At 43.1% G+C, this 19,752-nt stretch overlaps 1 protein-coding gene across 8 annotated transcripts in view; it reads right to left on the reverse strand.

Annotated features, from left to right (window-relative positions):
* Positions 1 to 1,076: 1,076 nt before the first annotated feature.
* The window catches only part of USP40 (ubiquitin specific peptidase 40), a 71,290-nt gene continuing 52,614 nt past the window's right edge, over positions 1,077 to 19,752 (reverse strand). For 6 of the 8 annotated variants that reach the window (XM_030579934.1, XM_030579937.1, XM_030579935.1 and 3 more), the window contains 10 exons: positions 18,402 to 18,466; positions 17,471 to 17,545; positions 16,536 to 16,662; positions 14,259 to 14,353; positions 12,912 to 13,030; positions 12,373 to 12,438; positions 11,892 to 12,102; positions 9,135 to 9,230; positions 8,605 to 8,699; positions 1,077 to 2,553 (listed from right to left, as the gene is read on the reverse strand). In XM_030579934.1, the coding sequence (XP_030435794.1) occupies positions 2,445 to 2,553; positions 8,605 to 8,699; positions 9,135 to 9,230; positions 11,892 to 12,102; positions 12,373 to 12,438; positions 12,912 to 13,030; positions 14,259 to 14,353; positions 16,536 to 16,662; positions 17,471 to 17,545; positions 18,402 to 18,466 (1,058 nt within the window). In that variant the 3' untranslated portion in view covers positions 1,077 to 2,444. Of the gene's footprint in view, positions 2,554 to 8,604; positions 8,700 to 9,134; positions 9,231 to 11,891; positions 12,103 to 12,372; positions 12,439 to 12,791; positions 13,031 to 14,120; positions 14,162 to 14,258; positions 14,354 to 16,535; positions 16,663 to 17,470; positions 17,546 to 18,401; positions 18,467 to 19,752 lie in introns of those variants that run through there. The other 2 variants (XR_004002598.1, XM_030579936.1) reach the window with 2 other exon arrangements.

A 19,752-nucleotide genomic window follows, 5' to 3' on the forward strand; every position in this document is an offset into this window, starting at 1 on the left:
GCACACAAATTCTTTCCTTATTTACCAAATTTGAATCTTGGTAATCATTATGTGAAGTGTCTTCTGAAAAATGTGTGGCTTAACAAAATGTATGGAAAATGGAAAAAGGCAGTGCAAAACAAGGTCAGTTTGAGGGAGACACAACGTTGCTGGCCTCTGTCAAGTCTTACACGAGAATCCTTCCATAAATACAGCATTACATAATTCAACTGCACTTGGCTCAAATAAAGAGTAGAACTAAATAACTAGAGATTAAAATATCCCCTTACCTCCCGACTAAAGCCCCAATTCAAAATAGGACCTAAGCACCTACTTAACTTGAAGCACATATAAAGCCACAGTGAGTTAGGACTGTTCACATGCTGAAAATCAAACATATGCTGAAATGTTTTGCTGAATCAGAGCCTGAAGGCAGGGGACTCAGTCACTCTGAAGCTCTGTCCAAAACAGTAAAATTCTGCTCACCTTAATAGCAGGATCTTCCCACTTCTCTCCCAAATTTTTAATAGTCACCATAATGAAGTCTTCTACTACTAAGACTACTATACTTACAAAATAAACAATACAAAATTTAGTAACATACCCTTAAATCAATACAAGTACTGTATCCAGTCACTTTGGGAGCAGCAGTTGAATTATAATGAAAACATTTCACTTTCTTTTTCAGAAATTGTGTTTGAACACTTCCTTTTAACAGTTTACAGGGGTTTTGCCAGCCATGACTGCAAGGTTTTGTAGTGTATCTGATCAGACAATTAGTTTTCCCAGCCTTAGAGAAAGGCAAACTTGAAGCATGTGATGAACACTTAATTGTAGCTCAGTTAAGGATATGTGGTTATTTTTAATTTATATATCTCCCATTCTCATCCTATCATCTAATACATGTTTAAAAAGTACAGTTTATTACAAATGATATATGCTCCAGTGTTTGGTTAATTCAGTGTATTAACACTAAAACTCTTTCTGAAGAAACCACTGAACCTGACTGCAAATGAAATTATGATGCATGTACTATAAGGGAACATATAAAAAATAGTTTAGTAATTGTAAGCACTGAAAAATATTTTACAGAAAGATACTGAGAATTAATTTATTAATTGTAATGACCCCAGTTACCCCACACATTGGTAGAAAGATGTAGTCTCATCATTGAGCAAGAATTAGTCTTACAATAATACAGTAAATGTTTTATTTACCATAATCCATAACAGCCTTGGACAGCACAGTGTTTGGCTGGTTATTAGAAGTAACCATGTATTCTGTTTCGGTTATACATACCCCTTTTATTATTGGGGATGTACAACCAACTGTGCAACACCCAGAGGAGAAACATTTTTCAGCCTTTTTTTTTTCTTTTAACCTATTGAGGGCTATCAAGTCAGTCAAGCAAAATTACAAAGGTCTATTTAATTTGATTACCTTAAAATAAACAACCTTTTCCTGAGTAAAAAAAAAAGTTCAGTATTCCATCAAACGCTCTCCTTCTCTCCTAAACTTTTTAATAACTTAGTATATAATGAAAAAGAAGCAGGCATCTAGAGAAGAAAAACAGCACAGTGACAATATATTTCTAATTTACAGATGCAGCTCTCCAGACCCTTTTAGGCTTTGAACATATTTGCTCCTTACTTTGGCCAGTTTAGTGTATTTGTTCCGAAGATTAAGGAAATGCTGAAATCAGTTTCTGCTCATGTTCCTGATTAACAGAGAGAGCTTCATTATATGGCAAGGAGTAGAGTTTGGATTTGCTGCACAATGGAAAGATTAAACATAACAGAGGAGGCAAGTATTGAAATGTCACACACACTATTGAAATCAGTCACCTCTGCAGGACTCAGATGGAAAACTATTAGTTTGCTGTTGGGCTGCAAACAGTTTGCTGTTGGGCTGGAATTACTAGTGCTGCAGAAAAAAAATATATCGACAAAATGGCTGCAGAGAGAGAGGGGGGAGCATGAACCCAATTTTGATTTAAACTATTATAAAGCTCAGATTTATCAACCAGGCATGTAAACAAAACCTAACATCTAATAATTTCAGAAGTCAAAAGAGTCAAACAATTCCTTTCAGAAGTTACATGCCTGCATGAAAAAATAGCTTTGTAGTGATGGTCTAGGATAGCAATGTCAGATAAAAATACATATATGATTATTACAAAATAGTCACTGAAAGATTATGTACTATAGTAATCCATTTTCTCATTGATAAAGTGCATTTATCTAGCCTGAGAGTAAGTTCCACATTGATAAAGGAATGCTAATGCACTTCACCAGTATAGATTACAGGAAATCCAGAGCTGTCTTGAATCCTATAGCCAGTTGTCTCAGCAGAGAGTTAGGAGGACATTTCTGAGAAGACCATCCCTCTGCTGGTCCAGTTGAGGTACTCCATTCTAATTCAGTACATTATTGGCAAGGGTCACTTAGCAAGTCACCTGTCCAATGCTATCTGAAGATTCCCACATTGATGGAAAGAGCCACTTCTGGTTTACGATGCTTAGTAGCCACCTTTCCCTCAGACAAAACGTCGTTCTGTAAACGCTGCGCTTGTCGGCTATAAGAAAACCAGACAGTGATATTTCACTACAGCTTAATGCTAAGATCAGTATACTTCTAGGAAGCTGTAAATCAATTTGGAACCTGATTATTACTTTGGCAAAGATGACATTGCGCTCCCACACTTGCTAATTGTGTATTTAAGCGTGCCCCAGGTGACCAAAGGGCTGATTTTCCATTGCTCTGTATCTTGGGCGGTCAACCTGTGCAGAGAAGGTATAACATGCTACAAAATCAGAATGGTCACACAAAATGCAAGCTAGGGGAGAAGGGAAGGTTACTTACATGTAACTGGAGATTCATCGAGATGTGTGGTCCCTATCTGTATTCCACTGAGGGTAATTCACATGTGCCATGCACCCGGAACTGGATCTTTTCACAGTGGTAGTGTCTGTTGTTCTGTGCATACACCCCTGCACAGCCTCATGATTTCGCCCGAGGCGATAAAGGACGGGGTAGACTGGCCACATCTTTCATTCCTTCTCCACCTACCACATCCACAGTGGAGGGGGAGGAGGATGGACTGGAATACAGATAGGGGCCACACATCTTGAATAACCTTCAGTTACAGGTAAAAAACCTCCCCTTCAAGTGATGGCCCCTATTGTATTCTACTGAGGGTGATTAACAAGCAGTACCTAGTTTCAAGGAGGGTCCCAAGAAGAGGATTGTTTCCTCCCACTGTGAAGTGGAAGACTGCTGCACCGAACAAGGTGTCCATCGCAGAATCATGCACTAGAGCATAATGAGAAGAAAAGGTGTGTACTGAACTCCACCTGGTTGCCTCCATAGGTCCGCAAGGGGTAAGTCATGAAGCGCGGCTGTAGATGATGCCTGTGCTCTTGTGGAATGGGCCCAGATCCACCCGGTGGGGACCATCCTGATAGTTGATTGCAGAGTGTAATGCATCCTGAGACCCACTTCAAGGTTCTCTGGATGGAGATGGCCTGCCCTTTAGTTCTCTCTGCTCTGGCAACAGTCTGTGAGACTTCCAGAATGGTTTTGTCCTTTGTTGGTAAAAGGCCAGGGCCTTACGGACATTGAGGGAATGAAGCCACCATTCCTCTGAGATGTGCGATTTGGGAAAGTGGGTAGGTGTATGGGTTGGTTGACATGGAAGCAGGAAACCACTTTTGGCAGAAGCCTGGGATGTAGGTGCATAAGGAGACCCTGTCTTTATAGAATGTGGTGAAAGAGGGATCTGCCATCCTAGCCCCCAGTTCACCAACCCTCCTTGAAGAAGTAATGGCAACTAGGAAAGCTACTTTCTTAAAGAGAAGAAAAAGAAAGCAGAGGCCAGAGGTTCAAAAGGGAGCAGGGGTTCTTTAATGAGGGGAAGACCATTGAGATTGCACTGAGGAGCAAGTCTGGATAGATGGGTATTTGCATACAAGGCCCTTCCAGAATCTGGCAATCAAGGGGTGGGTGGGTGAAGATGGATTGCCCTTCCACAAGAGACTGGGAGACATTAATGATTGCTACGTGCACTCTGATGGAGCTGAGGGCAAGCCCCGAGGCATTTAGAGACAGAAAGTAGTCTAATAGCACAGGGATGCCCACAGCTTCAGGGATACGACCTCTATGCTGGGCCCAGGCAATGAAATGAGCCCACTTGGCCTGATAGGACTCCACCAGGCAATCCTTTCTGCTACTGGACAGAATATCACAGACCGTTGATGAGCAGTCCTGTGCTAGCAGAGGCGTCCATCCAAAAAACAAGCTGTCATGTGAAGGGCCCTTGGATTGGGGTGTCTGAGTTTGCCACTGTGTTGCATAAGTAACCTGGGGAACACTGGTAGTGGGAGCGTGGGATGTTCTGACAAGCAGAGAAGAAGAGGGAACCACAACTGGCAAGGCCAATATGGGGCAAGCAGGATGATCGTCACCCTCTCCCATCTGAGTTGGCAAAAAATGAATAGTAGGAGTGGCAGTGGAGGGAAGACATTGTTCCAGTCCAACTAGTCAACAATCATAGTGTTCCCCCTAGAAGTGGGTACCGAGACTTCCCCTGGAGCAGTACTGGATTCAATTGGTGTTGGTGTGAAATGCAAAGAGTCTCTGGTCAGAGTTCCCCAGCAGCCAAAAATAGCCATGACCACTGCGTCGTGCAGCACCCATTTGTGGTCGGTTGCAAAGTTTCTGCTGAGGGTATTGGCAATCATATTCTGGGTTCCCGCAAGGTAGGCTGTGGCTAGGAATATAGGCTATGACATACACCATTTCCAGAGGTGTACAGCTTTCGCATATAGTGCTGGGGACCATGTGCCACCTTGCTTGTTTATGTAGTAAACTGCAGTAGTGTTGTCTGACATGGCCAGGACATGATAAGAACAGACAGCTGTTAAGAATGTGTGGCATGCCTTGCATGCTGCTCATAGTTTGAGGATGTTGAGGTGCATCCTGGCTTCTTCGGCAATCTAAGTGCTTTGTGTCATGCAATGTCTCATGTGGGTGCCCCAGCCCTTGAGTGATGCATCCGTTATAATTGTTACACTCGGTGAAGACAAGAGGAAGGGTCTGTTCACCATTAAAGAGAAGAGATGACTTCCAGTGGAATGGTGAGAGGGTGTCCATGGATGGGCACATGGGAGAGTAGATTGTAGCGAGAGCTGTAGATAGCGGAGCTTTAGATGAGCAAAGGGTGGGACGTCCATGCATGGTGCAATGTGAGCGAGGAGGGAAAGGCAAGTTCTGGCTGAGACTGAGGGACTGACGTCACCAAAGATGATCAGATCCAGTAAGTGCTGGAACCCGTCTTTTGGCAGATAGGCATGTGGAGAGGCTGCACTGATGCATGCTCCTATGAATTCTATGAATTGTATAGAGCGCAAAGTTGTAGTAAAACACTGATGCTCATTCTTAGGGAAGAGTAAACAAGTTGGAATGTCAATTCCTGAGCTTCTTTGCTGGACCGTGACACCAGCAGTCAGTCATCTAGGTACAGAAGGACAAAGACTCCTTGTTGCTGGAGGTGACCCGCTACCATAGAGAAAATCTTTGTGAAGACTCGTGGGGCAGTGATACGTCAAAACAGCATGGGCAGTGGGTGAACAGCAGGCTCGGGGAAGCTAGCCCCTGGTGCCTTGCCCGCCCCTTCCACCTGAGGCCCTGCCCCTCTACCCCCCTTCCCCTGCTGAAGCCCACCTGAGGAGTGTAAACAGGATTCCCTCCTCATGACTAAGGCTGCGATTATTTCACAGAGGTCGCAGAAGTCATGGATTCTGTGATTTTCCACGACCTCCATATCGTCCACAGTGGCTGGTGCGGCTGACTTCAGGGCCTCTGAGCAGCTGGCCTCAGGGGCTCCCAGAGACCATCCAAAGAGTGGTCCCTGGAAGCAGCGGCTGGGGGCAGTCAGCCCCCAGCACTGGAGCAGGGCTCCCAGCCCAGCAGGGGTCCCCCAAAGCAGTGGGAAGTGGAGATTTAGTCAAGGGTATTTTTGGTAAAAAAGTCATGGACACATCACAGGCCATGAATTTTTATTTATTCCCTGTGACCTGTCCCTAACTTTTACCAAAAACACCCGACTAAATCTTAGCCTTACTCATGACTATTTCAGTTGCCAAAACGGATGAACATGTGTCTGCTGAATCAATTGCAGCCTGAAGTATGGCCTTAATGACCAACGTGCCTTCCTCCAGACTAGCTTGGAATTCAAAATGATCCTGTTGAGGTAGCTTATCTGTGAATTTTTCCATCTGTCCATAGTGTAAGGAGTCATATATGGCCATTAGCAACAGAGAGTTCAAGATCTGGAACCAGAGGTTGGCCGAGAAGGTCCAGCCTCTTGCCCTCTTGGTCAGCTGGAGTGGAGCGTGGATGTTGTTGTTTACCAAGCTGCTTAGCAGCCTGATTCACCAGGGAGTTGGGCGGAGGATGAGAGAACAGGAACTCAGACTCCTTGGGTGGGACATAGTATCTTTTGTCCGCCCCTTTCACAATTGGGGACACACATGGCCAGGGTCTGACACACAGTGCATGCAGGTTGCAGAATGTCCTCATTGATCAGTAAGGCCACTCTGGACAGTATCAAAGAATGCAAAATGTCTAATAGGTAGCACTGCTTGTTCTGCATCTCTTCCCATGGTATTTTGAGGGCATGAGCTATCCTATGTAGCAGGCTCTTGAAATTGATGATAGTTGTCTGGGGGAGAGGAGGAGATTGATAACAGTCTCATCCAGCGATATTGAGGAACATTCTTCTGGATCCACCAGTGTGGGCTGATCAGGGTATCATCTAATCCTGGTTCTGAGCATCTACTCGGCAAAGGACAGGTTGGTGATACAGAAGATTCCTCCCATATTGAACAGGACAGTTCTGAAGGTAAATATTAGGGCCATGAGCTCCAATATGCTGCCATATTGTTACAGCAGTGTAGTCCAGAGATACCAGTAGATCCTGAGTTAAGGTAAGGGAGGGTATTGCCATGGGACCTTCTGATAGTCATGTCTTCGGAATGGAAGCGGTGGGCCATATGTAATCTCCGGACCTTCAGATTCCAAGGAGGAATTGGAGTCCTGCATCAATGGTGGTACTGATGGACCCAAGAGAGTCGTATGAACATGGCCAAAATGTGGAATATTGGATACGGAGATGGGCTCCTTTTAGGAGGTAAGAGTACTGGGGCACACAGAGAGTGCATCTCTCCCACTGTCAACAGTTCATGAGGCCCAGGAGTGGTTGCGAGTCTCCCTGGAGTCAACAGCACCTGATCGATGGACGGAACCAAGGCCAGTAATGCATCCGACGAAGTGGGTATTCATCCGTGAAAGCTCACACTCCAATACGTCTGTTAGTCTATAAGGTGCCACAGGACTCTTTGCTGCAAGGCCAGTAAGATTCACTGGTTCCGAGACAGGCATTCACTGGACGCCGGTGGAGCTGGTGCCTGGGTGTGCTGGTCCATAACTAGGACTGCCGAATCTGGCAAGCAATGCAGGCTTTTGTCAATCTTGTGTGTCTTAGAACATGGTACCCCTCCTTGGCCAGAGCTCATGGACAGCAGGGCATCTTCCTTAGCCCTGGACGAAGAGATACTGCCATGTTTATGCGTGTGCTTCCGTGACTCATGGCTAGGCTCTGGTGTGGGTGCATAGCACTGGTACCGGGGGAGCCAATCTGGGGTCCCAAGGCAGGAGGTGTATTCTTGGAGTGTTAAGGGCGATGTATGGAGGGTCACCGGCCAGGGGGGTCATCGGCCAGGGTCTGACTGTGGCCCCATGGTGACTTCCAGGAGGTACTTCTTAAAGTGGAGGGCTCTGCCTTCCCTTGTACGGGCAGGGAAGGAGAGAGATGCTATACCTGAACATAGTGTGGGCTTCCCCCAAGCACTAAAGACAGCACTGGATTTCGGTCTTGAGGGAGAACAAACAAGAGCAAGAATCCTGGCCTCTTTGTCATGCTCCAGTACCCAGACTAGGTTGCTGGAGGCAGGGAATTTTGGCAGGGAACCAAGCTGATGTCCTGAGTCCGGAGACTTGCAGGACTTTCAAAACACAAGAAAACTACTACATAAAACAACAAAATCCTGAATAAAGAAAGTGTGTGTGTGTGGGGGGGGGGGGAGTTTGAGAAAAGTTTGGAAAATGTGTCACCAAGGATGAGAAGACAGTTGGAAGCTCCGACTTGGACCATGCGGTGGGGAAAAGGAACTAAAGATGCAGTCAGTTCACCCTGCCCTTTACCGCTTTGGACGAATCCACGGGGCAATACAGGGGCGCATGCACGGACTGACACTACTACTTTGAAAAGCTCTGGCCACATGGCCATTACCCTCGGTGGAATACAATACGGACCATCACTCGAAGAAGAACTGAGACCCACAAGTTGAATGGGTTCATGGTGCAGAAATAGTATTAAAAACAAGAAGGTTTTGAATTATTTTTATTCAATGCACCTCCTTTGGTACTGTCAGGATTAAAGACTGTTACTGGGCATTGACTATCCTTAGTTACATCTTCTGCCTCAAAGTATCACAGCACTAAAAATCTGTAAAACCTGGTAAACCCCTTTGCATATCTGAGAATACAAAAATACTGTAATAAATACCTTTTCTTTTTTTCCATTGCAAGCTGCCTCTGTGTCTCCTTTCCAATATCATCTCTCACAGTACTGAAGTCCTTACCCTCCTCAAGTAGGAGATTCTGTTGCCAGAAAGTATTGAGTGCATTAGTTTATGGTTTTTAGTTCTCATAATATATTACATCAGCCTCTTAGCAGTTTGGCTGCACATATTTTTAAAACTTACAATCTTTACACCAAACCACTTGGATTACTGAATCTGAAATAATACAGAGTGGTGGGATCCCCACAGTACCCGCAGCACTCTTAAATTAGGCTGATAAAGAGCATCGGGAGAGGCAGGAACAGGAACAGTGCCCTGTCTCCACTCTCACGCAAAGTGGTGACAGATGTTTATATGCAGTCACTGTCATACCCATGCAAAGGAATACAGAAGAATGAGGCAGAAATCAGGACACAGCGGATATTATTACTGTTGAAACTACGTGCTTGTTCACTAATACGACTGGCTGTTAAATCCCAGCTATTTTCACAACTGTGTTAATTCTTAAGTTTACCTTTACACCAATAATGTCTCCATCTTTCAGGTGAAAGGGTGCTGACTGCAAACTCTCCTGTTTTTTCTTCCGTTTCCTCTTCGAAATTTGCTGGGTCTGAATAAAGCCAAAGTATCAAAGCGTTCACATGTCCTAAGCCTAGATTTCAGAGATTCTTAAACTGATTTTTGTTGGTTTCACCTTCTAAGGTATAAAACTCCTGTGAGCAGCTGCTCTTCAGCAACTGAAGAATCTTATTTATTCTGAGAATTGCATATGCACCTATGTCAACCAGTTTTCCTCCAAGTAGGCCCCTTACCCTCATTCACCATGAGGTTTCCCACTAATCCTTCCTCTCCTCCATACACATACTTTAAATCTCCCACATCCCTCTGACAAAGGAGGTCTAGATTATACTGCATTTATAATCAGTTAACTATGGTCCTTAATCAGAGGATCTGCTTACTTCAGCAGAACTCTCAGTGTTATTTCCATAAACTCATTCCAGCACCTATGGGATTAGAAAACCCCCCAAAAGAAAAAACAAAAAAGCACACACAAAAATCCAAACCTGCATTTATGGTACATAATCACATACTAAAATGGTTTCTGGTTTTATATTTATCTCTGGCCTGTAACCTTAGCAAGCTTTTCAATCTACATAAGCAATTTCTAAAGTACAGTAAAAGAAGCTGAGTGGAGCATTTCATCATGTGATCATTGCCACTTCCATCCACCCCAAAGGGCTTTTACCTCATTAACATTGCAGAACTTTCAAGTTCTACTGCAGGGGTGCCATTTCAGATTGCGGAGGGAGTGGAAGGGGGGACCAACTGTGATTCCAGGGTCTACTTAGGCACTTGAAAACTCTAGGTTTTTGATAGATAACTTAGCAGTTAGCTGACGGGAGCACTGTATCTAATTCCTATCTAAAAGAAAGAAAATAAAAATCTTCTGGCAAGTCACTTAAGGGACACTGGTTAGGTTTAAAATTTTAAATGTATATTCTTTTGTTACTAACTCTGCAGAGAGCAAATGACCCCACCAGGACTCCTGGGTTCTGTCTCAGCTCTGGGAGGGGAGTGGGGTCTACTGAGTTACAGCAGGGGGCATATGTAAGGTTATATATAAGAATATCAGAATGGCCATACTGGGTCAGCCCAAAAGATCCATCTAACTCAGTATCCTGTCTTCTCACAGCGGTCAATACCAGGTATTACAGAGGGAATGAACGAACGGAACAAGCAATCATTGAATGATCCATCCCCTGTCGCCCACTCCCAGCTTCTGGCAAACAGAGGCTAGGGACACCATCTCTGCCCACTCTGGCTAATAGCCATTGATGGACCTTTCCTTCATAAACGCATCTAGTTCTTATTGGAACACTGTTATAGTTTTGCCCTTCACAATATCCCTGGCAACAAATTCCACAGTTTGACTATGAAGGAATACCTCCTTTTCTTTCTGTTAAATCTCCTGCCTATTAATTTCATAGGGTGACCTCTAGTTCTCGTGTTATGTGAAGGGGTAAATAACATTAATTTCTCCACACACGTCATGATTTTATAGACTTCTATCATAACCCCTCTTAATCATCTCCTTTCCAAGCTGAAAAGTCTCAGTCTTATTAATATCTCCTCATATGGAAGCCATTCCATACCCCTAATCATTTCTGTTGCCCATTACTGTACCTTTTCCAATTCCAATATATCTTTTCTGAGATGGAGTGACCAAATCTGCGTACAGTATTCAATATGTGGATGTACCATGGATTTATATAGAAGCAATATGGTATTTTCTGCCTTATTATCTCTTTCCTAATGATTCCCTACATTGTTTGTTTTTATTGCCATTGCACATTGAGCAGATGTTTTCAGAGAACTATCCACAATGACTCCAAGATCTCCTCCTTTTTCTTAAGCAGCTAATTTAGACCCCATCATTTGTATGTATAGTTGGGATTATGTTTTCCAATGTGCATTACTTTGCATTTGTTAACATGAATTTAATTTGCCATTGGGTTGCCCAGTCACCCAGTTTTGTGATATCCCTTTGTAACTCTTTGCATCAGCTTTGGACTTGAGTAACTATCTTGCGTAATTTTGTATCATCTGCAAATTTTGCCTCCTCACCGTTTATCCCCTTTTCCAGATCATTTATGAATATGTCGAACAGTACTGGTCCCTGGAGGACACCACTGTTTATTTCTCTCCGTTCTCTTCATTTATTCCTACCCTTTGTTTCCTATCTTTTAACTGGAGTGCCTGGCAATGCTTTCAGGATCATCTAACGATCCTTAATTTAATTTAATGACAAGCCTTTTGTTATCTTAATCACTCTGCCTCTGTTTATAGACAAACTCCCCGTCCCAAAAGTGGAAACTGTGAGCAGCACACAACTCATAATACACATTACACTCAAGCTGTGTTGCAGTTCAGAGCTCCGTCTGGGGTTAAGGCATGTGCTGTGAGCAGACCTCAGGTATGAAATGGGGTGGGGGCTCCTAAATGGTGCCCCAGTTCTACTGGCTTAGGATGCAACTGAACTCTCACTGTCCTTCCACTGACTTCAGTAAGAATTGGGTCAGGCCCTTAAAGAATAACCAGCACCATTCACTTCCAAATCCACCTGATGGGTAACACTGAATGAAATGTGTGTTCAAATGTATTTAAAAACTTTCCTACTTTACTTTTTTATTAACAGTCTCTGCACAAAGTAAAATCATTGGCATCTGTCATTCCAGTTCCAAATTAGTTCCTCTGTCATTTCAGATCTTACCCAGCTGGAGATTGTCATCCACTCAAACTTCTCTGGGAAGTATTTTGCAATTTCGATTTTCTCCACAGGGAGAGAATAGTGAGCAGCAAGTTTATGCCTCAGTGCCCATGCTGTGCATTCTTTGGAGGTATCCCACACCAAATCCACAGAGTGGTAGTAATCCCTCTCCCCGGGTATGCCCATCTGCACCCGAAGCAGCAAGTCACTGGGGCTGTGATCAGAAGAAATAAAATAAGGGGTAACAAAGTTCTTGTGAATCAAGCTTCCAGGAGCCATACACATTCCTGATCAATTCTTCTCCTTCTAAGGAACAGTTCTGCTGGGAAATAAGAAGTAAAATAATCTGGGTTTGAAATAAAGTATCCTAGAACAAAGCACTGGCTGGAACCTTTACAGAAAGATTTAAGTTAAGAACTGCTAGATTAAATCTCATCTAGTAATGCACGTCAATAAAATACTAATAGGTATTTGTAGTACTTACCCTAGATTCTCTTCCTTCTGTAAAGGCTCTATACAGATTTCTGTTCTGCCTCCCAGTTTATATTCACTAATAAAGAAAGACAGATGAGTTTTATTAAGATTACACCTTGGTTTTGTTTTTTTAATATTTAAAAATCATGTGTTATAATTTGACAAGTTACAGATTAAAGTGCTGGAAAAACTCTCTCATGTTGAGTTGGAAAACATAAGTCATAGCCTGTTTGAAAGCAACAAGAGAAAAAAAATCCAGTAAAGTGCATACTGTATTTCAAAACTTCTTTAAAATAAAAATAATAAAAAAAAAAAGTTAGCATAACCAATAAACATAGCCTGATTAAAAAAATAAAGACAAAAACATGATATTCCAGATGAAAAACATCTAATTTATAACAGTTACTCAACTCACAACATTGAAATTACCAGGAATGGGTTTTCTGTTAATATTGACTGAACTGGTATATTTCTCCACCAATCCATCTCACAATCCAGTCATGTAGCGTTGCAACAGACTGAAGGTTGAGTGTTCAATTAGAAACCTACTTGAGTTGTTGCTGGTTGTTTCGTAAAAGCTTGCCTGGGCGCTTACTTTCCAATGTCCAGGCTCTGAGAAACTCAGGAGATGGGACACTAAGCTCCTGGAAGAATGGCAAGGTCATGGCCTGAAAAAAAACCAAACATCTCTTCAATAATTTTAGTTGCCAGTCTAGTTGCAAAGATGTTGTAATGGCACACAATGTAACCCATTTGACTGATCCTCTGTGCAGTATTTAAGCAATTATAAATAATAGAGAATGAATTTACACAGATCTACTGCTCTCTTGTCCACTTAACTACTATCCGGTGAGGACTACAAGGGGTGGATTTCCTTTTCAGCCCCAAAACAAATCTGAGTGAATTCCCTCCCCAACATTCCTCAGTTTAACAAACAGTTTCTGAGATTCTTTGAAAACACTTACAGACTCTTTTTTATATTTTGGTTTTAAAAGTGAATGAGATGAAACATGATAATTCTAGCCAGGTGCCACGTAAGCTTTCCCTACTCTTTTGCAAAAGGTATATCAAATGCACATTGCTGTTTTCATTCTGACTTGGTTTCTTTGATGTGCATAAAGGATGTAAATGTTCAACATGGCCTTTCATATTAGTTGGCCACAAAAAAAGTGTTTGGCTGAAACCAAGCTGTTCCAGTCTAAACTAAAGTGACATGTAATGTGGAGCATAGTTAAGAAGATAGTCACCCACGCAGTGAAAATGGAACAACCAATTGGGTGAATAATGTGCCCTTTGCAGTGGAATTGATAAAAATCTATTCAGTTAGTTACGTTTTCTTGTCTAAAAGCTTGCTACAATTGCTAAGGCATCAGGAATAATTACTAAAATGTATCTTAGATTCCACCCAACAGGGCCAAATCCATATCTTCCAAAATGACATAACCAGGTCTTCTTAGCACCCAAAAGCATTTACTGAATCATTAAATATATGAAACAAAAAAAAAATAATACAGGAACAATTTAGAAATGGAAAGTAGTTCTTTTGATAGTGTTTGTAGAGGTGTGTTTCTCTCTTACTTATCACTTTTACAACAACAAGATAAAAGTAGGCCTGCAAACCATAAAAGGTAAAGTTTCAGATGAAGTGCAGCATGACTCTAGCAGCTGGGAACATGTGAAAGGTAGAATGGCAATTGCAGGAAACAGATACTAGGAAAATGTCTGAGCTACATGCTCATATTGCCTGTTGGTACTTACCACTGAACATGGCATATAAGCAAATGCCACAATAGAACATACTGGAGATGAGGGGAAAAGGAAATAAAAAATATATATTAATATAGCTCACTTATGGAATCACAGTAGCATGGTGACATATAAAGGATATCATCTAACCTGAATTTTCAAATCCTCCAGAAAAGCTTCTCCAGAGATTTCCACATCGCCTGCATAACAAAGCCGGATGTCTGACTGGACATATGCTGGGGAATCTTTAAAGAGATCAGTAGATAACAGTTAAAGAAAACTGACATTATATAACCACATGTATTGTTCTATACCGGGGTGGGCAAACTTTCTGGCCTGAGGGCCACATCGGGGCTGTGAAACTGTATGGAGGGCAGGGCAGGGAAGGCTGTGCCTCCCCAAAGAGCCTGGCTCCCACCACCTATCCACCCCCTCCCATTTCCAGCCCCCGACTGCCCCCTTCAGAACCCCCAACCCATCCAATCCCCCCTGCTCCTTGTCCCCCTACCACCCCCCCCCCCAGGACCCCACTCCCTATCCAACTCCCCCTGCTGCCTATCCCCTGACTGCCCCCCCCAACCCTTATCCACATCTCCACTCCCTGAAAGGCCCCTTGGGACTCTCACCCATCCAACCCCCACTGTTCCCAGTCCCCTGACTGATCCCCCCCGTTCCTTCCCCCCTCCCCAAGAACCTCCACCCCATCAAATTGCTCCCTGCTCCCTGTCCCCTGAGTACCCCCCAGGATTTACCTCTTAATAACTTCTTGATTAGAAAGAAAGTATGTGCTTACTAAGTAGATCAGAAACCAAGGCAGTGTGTAAAATAACATGATTTTCTCCTCTGCCAATAGATGTTAAAATGGTGTTCAACACCACAGGTACTAGGAGTTAGACGAGGTAGCCCCAATGAAAGCAATTATCTGAACAGCATTCCAAGACGTTTGGTACAGCTCTACATCTTACATAGCAAGAGTGGGAGATACTAATTAGTGAACATTTATGCTAATTTGGAAGGGGGTAACAAGTAACAAGAAAAGATAGATGATGCCGAGTTCTTCTGTAATGCAACAGAACTCTGTACTGAAGAGGAGGGTTTTTTTCTTCGCTTGGCAGAAGCAGGAAGTGAAGTAGCTTTGTTTTTTTCCAGTTTGCATTATTTCTCCACCTTCTTTTATTCCTTCTCCACTTCATTTCATCTTCCTACTTTAATTGGTTTTGTTTGATTTTATCAATTTTAAAAGAGCAAACATTTCTAGAAGAAAGCACTGTACGCATCACCCTTAGCAGCTATGCCTTATTTACTCACCCATCATTTTACAGCTTATGAAAAGTTACATATCTACACTATCCCACAGTTCAGATTACAGCTGAAGTGCTGTGCTGTAATTAACCAGTGTGGATGCTGTGGGTGCAAATTATAAGGTTCCTAGTTCGCATTAATGTAATCCTCTTCAAATAGGACTACATTAATGTAATGTAACATTCACGTGGGAGGAGTTACAGCACAGCATGTTGGTGCACACTGCTTTTCACACCCCCATAATCCAAACTGGGGGGCAGTGTACACAGCCTAAGGACTGTGGTTAGATGTTCAGCTGCATGTGTATGGTTTTTTTGTGTGCTGCCCCAGCTCTGCGCAAACACCCGTCACAGCAGAACTGGAGCGATCCATCCAATAACCACAAGATCCGTTGAGGTACGAAGGCGCCCAGCCAGGTTTATTGTCAACAAAGCACAGTAATCACACCTGGCAGAGTCTAGGAGGATACTAAGACATGTATGCCCGTGACAATGGACGCAGCTCAGTGAATGGCGGGACTTTCCATTCCCCCCTCGGCTAGACAAAGATACTCCCTCTGAAATACATTTTTATACCCTAATACAAACAAGGTAGTAGTGCCTCTGACATAGTTAGTTACTGCACTCTGAGGTGGCTAATTATTACCCATCACCTTGTACATGTTGGTTCAATTAAACCATTTTCATTACATACTGTCATCCTGACCTTATCTTTTAGAAGAGGTCAGTGCATTCCTGTTGTTCTTGGGAAATGTTTATGTATCATCCTTAATATTGGAATGCTCTGGTACCACTTAATATCAGAATGTGTTTCCGTAAGAACTTTGTGCTTAGCACTTCTTAGGAAAGTGTATTTTTGCATTATTAGCTCTGTTCTTGCCAGATTCTGTGATTCTGTCTCATACCGAGCCTCTAATACAAGGGCTTATGTCTTAGGCTCTCTTCCTACTACAAGGATCAGAAGAAGATTGTACAACCCATAAAATATCAGGCCCTTCAAGAAGATATTCTACAAATATTGTTGCCTAATTGGTAAATATGGGCTGGCCATTTGGTTTTGCAAAAGGCAACTCTCTCTACTCAAGAAGTTCTTGGAAACCTTTATTTCTGAACACCCACAACTCACCTCCTGCTGGAGATACTTGCAATGCCCCCATCATGCAGGTCATGCAGTTCACTTGATCCTGCGTGCTCTCTTGCTGTCCAAAGTGTATCAAAGGCTTGTACCACCAGATGGGCACCTTCAGGAATCCCTGTACAGTGAATGAAAAATACTTGATTACTCACTTTCTGTACTATTACAAGTAAGTTAAGTTTGATTTTTGCATCAACAGAGAAGAGTATTAATCTGCAATGTTAATTTTCCACCTTCGTTTTTTTTCTAATCTTGTTTTGTGTAAAGGACTCCTGCGTGGGCCTCAGATTCCTGTTTGTTCTACCTGTATAGGGCCCATGGAGAGGATTAGGTGACAAAATTGGTTACAGCATAATGACATCACCCATACTCAGAGTCTTGTAGAGACTGAGACATGGTAAGAACTAGCTGACTGAGGCTTAATTAACATGAGACCTAAGTGACATTGCTAGTTTGGGGAAAAGCATCAGGCTGTATGACAAAGATTACATCTGCTCCTCTGACAGGGGTGATTGTCCACCTTTGGTGACACTGCTTCACATTATGGGGCTCTGTTAGATTCCCAACTGCTCTTAGACGATCCAGAAGTGGAAATGACCAGGATTACTCTCTCTGTCCACATCTGATCAGGAGGTTGCAGCCATTTCTTTCTGAGGCAGACCTATCATCACACACTTCTTTGTCACTTCACTTCAAGCCTATTGCAATGTGCTCTACACATTTTAAAACCATTTGCGAATAACCTGATACAAAATGTGGCGGCCTGCTAAGCAGCATCTCTCACCACGTGCACTTTACTGTACAGAGATCTGGACTGGCTGCCTGTTGGTTACCAGGTGGAGTTTCAGGCTTTCTTTTTGACTTATAAAGTTCTAAATGGCTTAGAACCTGCCAAACTGTAGCATGACACAAAGTGAAAATGTTACCTTGGGCGGCAGTTTCCCTTCAGTTATGACCAAAGTATCTCCACTACAGACATTAAGCTCCCTCAGTCTGGCACCCTGCGGGAGCAGAAAGCATATTGTGTTTTGTTACGTGAATGAGTTCTTTCCACTTGTAAAAAGCACTCTGGGTGTGCAGGCCTTAAAGCCACAGGGGCTTGTTTTTCCATACAAGAGCATTTTATGCAAAAAAAATCAAACTTTACTCACTTTCTGTACTATTAGCCAGAATGGGTAAGGAATGTGTCCCTAGCCTCTGTTTGTTGGAGGGTGGAGATAGATGGCAGGAGAGAGATCACTTGATCATTACCTGTTAGATTCACTCTCTCTGGGGCACTTGGCATTGGCCACTGTCGGTAGACAGGATACTGGGCTGTATGGACCTTTGCTCCAACCCAGTATGGCCATATTTATGTTCTTAAGCTTCATCTGGCTGTTCATTACTTGATGGGGACTCAACATCTGTTCAGATGCACTAGACGAAGCATGAATTTGGACTATCATATTGAGTCACCACCTGACCAAATATCGACACCAATGTACAAGTCTTCCCTTTATATGGGTCTGTGTTGCAAGTATAATAGTCGTCCTATTGCTCTCTGGTTCCCATTTTCTCTGAAGCTCCCTAAGTTATCAGTAAATAATACCTAGCACTTATCAGTAGGTCTCAAAGCTCCTAACACATCAAATCCTAGGCTTCAGGAAACAATTTTATGGAAAATCTTTAACATTAGCCACAGCAAATCACTACAATGCAAATACTTTGTGTGTTACATATTCTGTGTGTGTGTGTGTGTACATTCTCACTCTTGCCAAATCACCAACAACATAAAATAGGATGTGGCCTGCAATATACCACAGACCCAGAAGCCCTTAACATATTTGCTTTTTAATGTAAAACATAGGGTTCTCTTACTTCCTCGCTTAATGCTTCTCCAGCTTCATAGCACCAATCGAGTCTTCTCAAATGCCAGTTCTCACCTGCAAAAAGCAGAACACTGAGAACATTCAGCAAAATATCACTATTACAAAAGAATATGTAAACGCACTCTTCCCAAGTGTAAGTAATTCATACCCTTCTCAACTTTGACAAATGTTAGAGATTAAATGGATGCCAAATTTAAGATAATTAAAACTAGTTATAAATACCACACATGCTCAACTCCCTAAAACAATTTGTTGTTTTGCAACCACATTTTCCTATTTTATAAATGTTTCTCTCTCTCTCTCACTGTCTCTCTTCCCCTAACCCAGGGATGGCCAACCTGAGCCTGAGAAGGAGCCAGAATTTACCAAGATACAGGCCACGTCCACACTACAGAGTAAAATCGAAATTAATAAAATCGATTTTATAAAACAGATTTTATAAAATCGATTTTATGCGTCCACACTAGGGCACATTACTTCGGTGGTGTGCATCCATGGTCCCAGGATACCATCGATTTCCAGAGCGGTGCACTCTGGGTAGCTCAGTAAAAGAATGGGACCAATAACTTCAATTTCCATCCACACTAACCCTAAATCGATTTAGTAATATCGATTTTAGGGTTACTCCTTTCGTTTAGCTGGAGTACAGAAATCGATTTTAAGACCCCTTAAAATCGATTTTAAGTGCCTTGTAGTGTGGACGGGTACAGCCTTGTAGTGTGGACCTGGCCACATTCTAAAGAGTCATAGTATTATGTAATGATTATATACTGTGACAGACCCAAACCAGTGGGGTACAGAAGTCTGGTAGAGGGCAAATATACTGGTCACTGGATAAGTAGTTTTCTGTTCCCTGAGTGACCAGAGCAGGGGCTGCACTAGAGTAATCAGGAACCTGCTAGAACCAGTTAAGGCAGACAGGCTGATTAGAACACCTGCAGCCAATCAAGGCAGGCTAATCAGGGCACTCGGGTTTAAAAAGGAGCTCACTCCGGTCAGGCACGGGGGAGCCAGAGGAGAGGAAGTGCAGGTGAGCAGCTGGGAGCAAGAGGCACAAGGAGCTGAGAGCGAGAGGGTGTGCTGCTGGAGGACTATGGAGTACAAGCGTTATCAGACACCAGGAGGAAGGTCCTGTGGTGAGGATAAAAGAAGGTGTTTGGAGGAGGCCATGGGGAAGTAGCCCAGGGAGTTGTAGCTGTCATGCAGCTGTTACAGGAGACACTATAGACCGCTGCGATCCACAGGGCCCTGGGCTGGAACCCGGAGTAGAGGGCGGGCCCAGGTTCCCCCCAAACCTCCCAACTCCTGATCAGACACAGGAAGAGTTGACCCAGACTGTG

This window comes from Gopherus evgoodei, chromosome 11 (genome assembly GCF_007399415.2).
Source record: "Gopherus evgoodei ecotype Sinaloan lineage chromosome 11, rGopEvg1_v1.p, whole genome shotgun sequence".
Taxonomy (NCBI): domain Eukaryota; kingdom Metazoa; phylum Chordata; order Testudines; family Testudinidae; genus Gopherus; species Gopherus evgoodei.